This window comes from Podarcis raffonei, chromosome 8 (assembly GCF_027172205.1).
Source record: "Podarcis raffonei isolate rPodRaf1 chromosome 8, rPodRaf1.pri, whole genome shotgun sequence".
NCBI lineage: Eukaryota > Metazoa > Chordata > Lepidosauria > Squamata > Lacertidae > Podarcis > Podarcis raffonei.
The window spans coordinates 12,514,279-12,524,169 of NC_070609.1; the positions used below are offsets into that span (position 1 = coordinate 12,514,279).

At 43.8% G+C, this 9,891-nt stretch overlaps 1 protein-coding gene across 1 annotated transcript; it reads right to left on the minus strand.

Moving 5' to 3' along the window:
* Nucleotides 1–701: 701 nt before the first annotated feature.
* On the minus strand, nt 702–7,881 carry LOC128419097 (phospholipase A2 inhibitor NAI-like). Its single transcript, XM_053399437.1, has 5 exons — nt 7,698–7,881; nt 6,534–6,656; nt 3,065–3,217; nt 1,393–1,539; nt 702–880 (listed from the first exon to the last, which is right to left on the minus strand). The coding sequence occupies exons 1-5, from the start codon at nt 7,747–7,749 to the stop codon at nt 702–704; spliced, it is 654 nt and encodes a 217-aa protein (XP_053255412.1). The 5' UTR covers nt 7,750–7,881.
* Between the last annotated feature and the right edge of the window lie 2,010 nt (nt 7,882–9,891).

A 9,891-nucleotide genomic window follows, 5' to 3' on the forward strand; every position in this document is an offset into this window, starting at 1 on the left:
TCTCTTTAACAGTGAGGCCGAATTGTCTGCCTCAACATTCAGTCTGAGCTGTTACATGACTGAAATGTGTCCCAGTATAGGACTGTGATTGATTGATTAATCTCCCCCAGGAATTTCAAAACGACACTTTAAGAAGTATCTGAATTTGTACAAGAGGGACAGGCCATAACAAACTTTAAAGTAAATACCTTAGAATATTTACATGGTTTTGCGGAAGAAAATATGCTGTACTCATTGATTGATTCTTAAAGAAATTCCTGAAGTATTAGCTTTGGTGGGGGCTGCGCAGCACATCTGCTGTGGCACTCCCCATTTTACCTCTAGTGGTGAAATGGGATAGACCACTCTTGACAGCAAGGCAGACCAAGGTCTGCCATTCTTCTCAGGTAGGGATTTTATCTTCCTTCCATTTCTTTTTTCTCCCCACCCAAAGTCGACTAATTATTGATTCAAATTGGACTTGAAAGTCATCCCTGCCCGCTGCCAAAGCTATCTGCCATCTCCAAGCACTATTATTTTCCCCAACAAATGTTCCTTTTCGTAAAATGATACAACATACATGATTTGCCATATATTTATTTTGGACATGATTCAATGACCTCATTTGTGCATGAAAATCAAATACAGCCTGTCTTTGAGGAGGAGCTTCTAGACTTCTAGAAAGAAAGCCTGGGAGCCCTCAGGCTGAGACCTCCCCTTCTTCAACCCCTAGGCGAAACGGTGGTGTCTTCTGTGGCATCTTCGCCCCTTGCTCCAGTACACTCTGCTTGAATGATCTCAAATCCCAATGATCCAACATCAGTCTCTTCCAACCCATCAATATAGTCACACAAACTAGCTGTTGCACAGCCTCGGACAGCGCCCAGGATGCTGCTTCCCCCTGTTGGGAAAAACACACACACACATTTTTGGAATCCAAATCCCACTCCCTCAAACAGAAGGGTGGGCAACTTTTCTCAGACCAAGAGCCTTTTTCCAGTCTGGGTGACCTTCTGGGAGGTCCACATGCCAATGGAAACATATGTAAAATTCACCTTTACACGGCAGGCTATTTTCTAGATACATTCAAACCCCCCTCTCTGTTCTCCCTCCAGGTCACCAAGATTCAGGGGCAACAATCCAGCCAGGCCAAAGCATACAGGCAGGGTATGAAGTGGGGCTTGTGAGGGGTGTGGCCTAGGGAAAGGAGGTGTGGCTAAGGAGTATCCCAAAGGCCAGAGAGAGAGAGTCCTAGAGGAATGCCTTTGGCCCCTGGGCCTGTGGGTCTCCATCCTACCCCTCCCCCCCAATTTAAAGTGCAAATTTAAAGATGTATTTTTATTTAACAAAATCTATGCTTTAAATGTGTAGTACAGATGGGGCACTAGCTGCACTCCATCATACAAGACTCACCGAACTCCATGCTAGCCGCAAGGTAGAAGCATTGATCCTCATCATTTCTGCAGCTGACCGTCTTATTGCTCTCACACTCGTCTGAAAAGATGTTGATGCAACTCGGGCACTTCAGCCCATTGGGCTCCCTTGTCTCAGTGTCAGGCACTGGAAAACAATCACCACACCAACATTGCAATTAGTCAATGTATTTCTTTTGCAGATGCAAACCACAACTTGCTGTATGTGAGGGGTGGGAATTGTACTCCTTCCAAGATGGATGCCTACTACCTTCCAGCACTTCAGCCATGCTCCATTCATCCAGGGCTACATTAAGGCATGGTGCAAGAGATTTCTGACTGGGGCCACATTCACAGCAAACATTTCAAGCACAGGGATATCACTTTAAGCAATTGGGCTTAGCACTGAGCACCACTGGGGGGGGCATTCTGAGAGACAAAAGGCAGCCACAGATGCACACAAATGATGATAAAATTCTACAAAATAGCCCTCTTCCCAAGAGCAGGAAAGAGAAGGAAAGCTCTTAGTAGTTTTGTCCTTAAAAAACACTTCTGGGAAAACATGTGCTTAGTTTTGGTAAAATCATGATTTCACCTAAGAAAAAATGCCAGCTAATAAGAGCTATTGTGTGGGGTTTGTTTGCTAATCCATAGCTCTGTGAGGGGAATAGGGGTTTTCCAATTAACCCTCAGCACCCTTAAGAAACTACCACTCCCAGAATTCTTTGTCCTAGTGTTATAGCGTTTACAAGAAAAGCTTACACTAGGGTGTTGGGAATGCTAAGGTGAACCACAAAATGGTGCCTCCTCCCACCAAGGAAGGAGGGGTGAGTGAAGATCTACATCAGGAATAAGGGAATGTGAACATCTAAATCAGGAACAAGGGTGGGAGGAGACCAGAGGTCAAATCTGTACTTGAGCCACAAAACTTGCTGGGTGACCTGGGGCCAGACACTGCCCCTTAGCCTGACTTATTTTATACGGGTGTTTGAGGCTAAAATGGTGAGCAGGAGAGCCAGACACGACACCTTAAGCTCTTTGAAGGAATTGTAGGATTGTAAATATCAGAAGCTGCTGCAGGAGAGGGACTGTGAGTAACATCATGTGAGGAATGTTTCTAGGACTAAGGTAGAACTGTGAAGCTTCCTTGTAATATTTGCTCATGAATGCTGCATGCTGTTCAAGTAATCTTGTTATTGATACATGGTTTTTGGTTTTGTTCTATCTGCAGTCTTTCTTTTACTATGCTATGTTGTTTAATAATACAAATATCCTCTTAGAAAGCACTGGTCTGTTGGCGAAGATGGGAGCCCATGTTGCGGATGTTTGTAGAAGGCCTGGCCAATCCAGAGGCATCATACTGCCTTCTCACTTGTTGGATCATAACCTTGTCATGGTGAGTGGGTTTGCACGCTATCAAAAATGATCTTGTGAAGCTCCTGTCAGAAGTCTCTAACGGTAATAATGAATGACTTTCAACCCCCCAAATAAAGCTCAAATAAATCATCTTTCCTAGTGTCACCCTCAGGCACCTCCTGGAGTGACTGGCTGCCACCACTCCTTGTCTAGCCAGTCCCTGACATCAGGACACTGCCAAAAACTTGTTTGTCTTTCTTTGACATCTCTCATTACTTGAGTTTTATGGGACCAGCTTTCCTGATGATGATACTTACTTTCAGGAGGTCCGCTGTTGCACATATCTGTATTGCAGCAGGTTGACTTGCCTTGGATGTACAGTGCTGAGCTTATGGAGACACTGGCATAGTTTTCCTCGCACAACTCTCTATCGATGCAGGACTTAAGAACCAATTTTGACCCCAAAAGTGCTATAAAAGAAAAAATTGGAATAGGAAACAACTAGACATGGAGATAGGGCTGGTCCAACCATGAGGCAAGGATTGATGGTCACCTTATGTGGCAGGATCCAGAGGGGCAGGGGATCTGACCACCAAGAAAAGCATCGCCTGATGCTGCTGCCTTTGAAGCTGTGGTGTGATCCTTGGAGGCAAGATCTGCCACCTCCTCATCAGTTCCTCTCCCCCATTTGAGCCACCCCATGTCCCTGTTGTTCATGACAGGGACCTTGGAGCTCCTTCCTTTTTCTTTTTTAATATAATGTTTATTAAAATTTCTTTTTTCCTTTATAACTACCAAATAAAATTTCTACATCACATATATGTTTGCTCAAATTGAGCATTGACTTCCTCCCGTCCCCCTCCCTGACTTCCATATGCATTCACTTTTATTTTCCATTTCTAAATCACCCTATTTACTTTATCTCCATACTTAAAAGACTTACTTCTAATATTTATAAACAGGTATCAAATCATAACCTAACAAAATATTTTAAATCAATCCTGCAAATGTTTTAAAATGTTTGCAATGTCTATTCATATATGGTACAAATTTACTCCAGTCCTTTTCAAACAGTTCGTCTCGCTAGTTTCAGATTTCACCCATCGTAATTTAAAAGGTAAAGGGACCCCTGACCATTAGGTCCAGTCGTGACCGACTCTGGGGTTGCGATGCTCATCTCGCTTTATTGGCTGAGGGAGCCGGCGTACAGCTTCCAGGCCATGTTCCAGCAGGACTAAGCCACTTCTGGCGAACCAGAGCAGTGCACAGAAATGCCAGACCTATTTACCTTGACCTATTTATCTACTTGTACTTTGACGTGCTTTCGAACTGCTAGGTTGGCAGGAGTAGGGACCGAGCAACGGGAGCTCACCCTGTCGCGGGGATTCGAACCACTGACATTCTGATCAGCAAGTCCCTAGGCTCTGTGGTTTAAATAACAGCGCCACCCGCATCAAATACCACCTTGGAGCTCCTTTCTGAGGCTCCCTCCGCCTCGCTGGTGCCCGTGCAGGCACACTGCCTCTTTCCTTGTGGGGTGGTCATTTGTAAAGCGCAGGCTGCAAAGCCACCCTACCTGTGCCTTGCAGGGCTGCCTGCACTGCCTGGCTGCCTTTGACTGTCAGAGTGGCTTCCGTCTTTCCTCCTGTGCTGATAAAGGCAGGCAGGTGGCAGCCAAGGCTGTCTCTGTCCGGAGCCTGCACTCCACCCAGGCTCTTGAAGCTGGGGAGGGGGAGCACTTTAACTGAGCCCCCGTCCCACTACTGGCTCATTTGGGGTTTCCGCAAAATTGCTGGGCTGAGGTGAGGGCAGCGGTGTGCTCTTAACCCAAGCAGTTTAAGGAGGGAGGGAGGAATAATCTTTATAAGCTTCGTCATGCAGCTTGTTTCTCCCACTGCCGGTATGAGAGACAGAACACAATGGTGATTTCACTCAGCCATATATCTTTCATGAAACTGCCACCCCTCCTGAGTCCCTCTGCCTCCAGCTCCAGGCTGCAGCTTGTTTTGTTTTTCCTCAGTGTGCTGGGTGCTGGAGGCAGAGGGACTCAGGATAGGCAGGGTTTCCTCCACCGATTTACTGCTGAGTGAAGCTGTCATCACGGTCTGCCCCTCATACCGGTCCTGGGATGATATATCAATAAATCACCCAGGCCTAATCTTCAGTCACCCTTTCTTCCGGGGCTGCGGGGTGGGGAACATTTCATGGTTTGCCTCAGGTATCCAATTGTCTTGAGCAGGCCCTGCTTGGAGCAGAAAGAGATTTCTCCAGTTTTATTTATTTGTTGAATGTGAGTCAGGAATGGAGAACCTTTGGCTGTCCAGAGGTTTTTACCACCCTTCTCCTTATTGAATGGGACCAGTTCAGGAGGTTTCATGGGAAGGAATTCATCAATGAAATAAGTTTTGTGGCTGCCTAGGTAACTGGACAGGGTGGATTAAAATCAATTATAATTTTTTTAAAAATAAAAATAATCAGATTTTAAAATTTAAATCAGAATTTTTAAAATTTAAATTGGACTTTTAAAATTTAAATTGTATTTTTTTAAAAAAATGCTTTTGGTGGAAAAATCTTTCTAAAGATAGTTTTCTATTTAAGTTACATTATAGTCCAAAGGCTATCCTCATCAGGAAATAAGGATTTGTTTTAAGTTTTTCATGTGTGCTATAACTCCCTCCAATGTATTCTTAAAAAAACATTTAACCACATAAGTTAACAAACATGGATACATATGTTATAATGTTATTGTTTTAGTTAAATAAATTGTTTAAATTGTTATTAATTAAATGATTATTTTTCCCTTCCAATAAAGTACAGCAGAAAATTGTCCAAATATAAACAGTTAATTTATTAAACCTCACAAAAATTTCATAATTATCTGTCAATGTATTTCTAATAGTATAACCAAATCAGTAATTTTTGATATAACTGTAAAAACTACTCTGAAAATTTATTATTCAAAAAAGGAAACCTTCATCTCATTGTAAATATTAAGATTATACCAGCAAGAATGAGTCTTTCTCTAAAAATAAATAAATTAAATCAAGTCTTACTGACTAGTAATTGAAATCATGATTGAAACCAAATCCACCCTGTAACTGGACCAATGAGAGTCGATGCTGGAGCTCATAAAGGGAGCATGTACCACGGGCAATTAGGAAGGGGTAATATGTCAGTATCAGTTTCTCTTGGTTTCTTATTTTAAATTCATTTCTCCACATTTTCATATCAGTTTCCAACTCCCCCACCCCCATCAACATTTACTCTGAATGTTATTTTTACTCTTAGGCCCTATCTGCAGGGTTATACTGATTTAAGTAGTCATGGTTTCCCCCATGGGGGTGGGGGGATGTTTGTTGACCATACTGGCTGTGAATCCTGGCAAACTAGCTCTCTCCCTTGCAGGTCATTTTTCACTTGGCCTGGGAGATAGGAACCACACAGACTGACTCCAACTACAAAAGCTGTTGTACGTTATTGTATGCACACTTTACCCTAGTGTGTGCATTTGTCTATTGATTAGATGGCTGGACAACTGAATTGCAAAAATGGGAGAAGGGCAGATTCTGAAGGATGGCTTTGTTTTGCTCTGCCAATTGAGTAAATGCACCTTTAAATATGAACTGACTTGAATTTCTTCCCTGCTCCTACAGGCAATGCAGAACCTAGAACACCACATTATGAAAAGTCATGTTCCGTGGCTTGTGGCTAAGATATGGCCTCAGAAAGTGAGTCAGGGGGTTTACGTTTTGGTGATCAAAGAGGATGAAAGTTCTTCTCACTTACACAGTTTGCCTACTCCAATGACAGTCGAGCAGGATTGGTCACTGGAACCGTCACACTCCTCAGTGGTGGCATTTCTGCAATACTTTCCTTGACTGAAACAAGACTCACATATCAGAGATGCCACTGCAGACAGGGGAAAAATGGATTTGGAAAACATTAGTAACTGTGTAGGAGGAATAGGTCTGCGTCAAGGTACATGAACACAACACTTTCTGCTCCAAACTTCATCTTACAAGAGGTAACAAAGGCCATCGACTTGGATAGCTTCAAAAGCGGACTAGATAAATACATGGTTACCATCCTCAATTGATATATTTTTTCTGCAACATTGGAGGCACTATTTGTCTGAAAACTAGTTACTGGAAACCGCAGAAAGGGAGCTGTTGCACTCAGATCTTTCTTATGGGCTTCCCATAGGACCCATGGCAAGAACAAGAGGTTAGACTAGATGGACCATTGTTCAGCTACATAATGCTTTCTATATATATTCCCTCTGTAGTTCTTAAACTCTGTGAGTAGGGGTGGGTCTTGCATAGACCAGAGAATGACTGTCCAAGATGGCTCCTGCAGGCTGAGGGAGAGGACCAGTAGAGAAGGTGTGGGGAAACCTTTAACCCTCCTTAAGTTGTTGTACTACAACTCCCATCAGCACCAGCAAACATGACAGACTATGGTAAGCACATCTGGTACCCCTGGCATCTGACTCCACTCAGAGATTCGGGTGGTGTGTAACATCAGGAAACATATTGTTTGCATGGGGGGGGGGCGGGTAATTCCCCTCCAAAATATGAGAAGAATTATGCCTATACATTGTCTCCTATCATAAGTTTCTACAAATGCAAGAAACTTACTCTTTGCTTTAAATATGAGCCAGGATTCTGGTTTATCGAAGAGTGAACTACTGCCTTTCTTGTTCCCCCAATGTACTTGGGGATGCCACAGCTCTCTGTTCGCATTTGGTTAAATAAAAATTGAATATTGGGAACAAAACAATATATCATTGAGGATCCTTTGTAATCTGGCCTTGTGCTTTATTCCTCTCCCTTTCAAAGGAACCACAAGTCCTGGTTCCTTCCTCATCCTGCTTTAATGGCTGACCCCCCCCCCCGCTTCGTTCCTTCCTGGAAACATGACGAACAGCCCAGCGGCTGTGGTTCTGCTCACCTGGAGGAAGCAGGGCCAAGAGGAGGCAGGAGATCAGGAGTGTCTTCATCATTCTAGAGAGCTGAAGAGGCAGGAAGGAGTTCGAGAACAGCACTGGGCCAAGCAAGGTACTGATGCATGAAGAGGCTTAGTTGGAGGAATTTATAGAGGATTGCAAGGAGTACTTTGCCAGCACCCAGGAACAATGGATTCAGGACAGTGTCACAAATTATTAGAATTCTAATTATGCTATACCATAATATAAAGCACAGTGTTGAAAAGCAATTAAATATCTTCCCCCTTCCAAGGACACCTCCCTCCTAATCTGTTCCAGCCTCAATTTCTCAACCCTGGATGTGGGGAAACGGGTCCCATCAGGTTACAGCACTGAAATTGGATTAGGTTTCTGGAAGCCAAGGCAGTATCCCTGACAGCATGAACTTTTTTGAAAGGGGGACAAATGTCTCTCCACAGTTTCCTTTGTGGTACAGTAATAAAATGCACAGTGACCTGGATCCCCTCACTCCCATTAAATGCACTTGTTTGGAGTAAGGAATTGGTCCACTTGCTCTTTAAAATAAGTTGATTAGACTTAAGAGAGTCCCATGGACTGCAAAAAGATCAAACCTATCCATTCTGAAGAAATCAGCCCTGAGTGCTCACTGGAAGGACAGATCCTGAAGCTGAGGCTCCGATACTTTGGCCACCTCATGAGAATAATAATAATAATAATAATAATAATAATAATAATAATAATATCTTTATTGTCATTGCCCCCTCTCAGGGACAACGAAATTACTTGACTGCTCCATAAAAACACTAATTAAAACAATACAGTATAGTACAGCAAGGAAGATTAGATGACTTTCAAAGTCCAGGCTTCCCATTCAGGGCTGAGATCGCTCTGGAGAAGAAGCTGTTCTTAAGACGGCTCGTTCTTGTCTTCATCGTCCTGTATCTCCGTCCCGACGGCAGGAGCTCGAAGAGACAGTGACCAGGATGCGATGGATCTTTTACTATGTCCAGTGCCTTCCTATGGCACCTTGTGGCATAAATCTGCTCTGAGGTGGAGAGTGGGCAGCCAACAATGCTCTCTGCTGCCTTAACAACTCTGCACAACCCCATCCTGTCCTGGGTAGTACAGCTTCCGTACCACACACATAAGCCATAAGTGAGCACGCTCTCAATGGCACAGTGATAGAAGGCAAGAAGAGAAGACTCCCTGGAATAGACCCTGATGCTGGGAAATATTGAGGGCAGGAGAAGGGTACGACAGAAGACGAGATTGTTGGACAGTGTTCTCGAAGCTATTAACATGAATTTGACCAAACTGTGGGAGGCAATGGGTGACAGGAGTGCCTGGGGTGCTCTGGTCCAGGGGGTCACGAAGAGTTGGACGTGACTAAACAACAACAGAGTTAAGAGCAGGTGGGGGTGGGTTGCAGGTCTGTGTCCAGAGGAGATTGCAGATTTAAGGGACTATCTTTTACTGGATATACACAAGCACAGCTCCACATCCTTTGCTTTGGTTTCTCTTGTGATGCTGATGAAACTCAAAGACATCGTGAATGATGTGGATTTGGCATTTGGACAATGAGGGATGGAGAGTGGCAGCACCACAGATGTCCTGGGAGAGTTTTCTTGGTGCAATGTTAGTACAGTGGTACCTTGGGTTACAGATGCTTCAGGTTACAGACTCTGCTAACTCAGAAATAGTACCTTGGGTTAAGAACTTTGCTTCAGGATGAGAACAAAAATCAAATGGCAGCAGCTCAGTGGAAGTGGGAGGCCCCATTAGCTAAAGTGGTACCTCAGGTTAAGAACAGTTTCAGGTTAAGAACGGACCTCCGGAACGAATTAAGTTCTTAACCAGAGGTACCACTGTATACTATATCCAATTGCTGACACAGCTTAATTAACACAACTTAACAGCATCTGCTATACTGTTTCACAGCTATAAAACTAGGTCATGATATTTATGTTGGTTTGATATTTATGTTGGGATACTGCCAGGGAGGCAAAGTCCATCTGAGCCCCCAAGCCGACTGCCGGACGATCCATCGATCTCCCGTAGACACGCAGTATCAGCAATTAGCGACACGAAGCCTCAGAAATAGATTGCCACATTCTTAGGCTGGTGCACACTCTATCAGCAGAATTCACACAGCGAAAGATGCACAGCAGGAGAGCATATTTACAGTTTATTCAGCGTTGG

Coding starts and splice junctions, on each gene's coding strand:
- LOC128419097 (XM_053399437.1), bottom strand. CDS start 7,749: ATGATGAAGACACTCCTGATCTCCTGCCTCCTCTTGGCCCTGCTTCCT. Junction 1,540..3,064: donor CAACAGCGGACCTCCTGAAA/GTAAGTATCATC, acceptor ATTGTTTTCCAG/TGCCTGACACTGAGACAAGG. Junction 881..1,392: donor TGCGGCTAGCATGGAGTTCG/GTGAGTCTTGTA, acceptor TTTTCCCAACAG/GGGGAAGCAGCATCCTGGGC.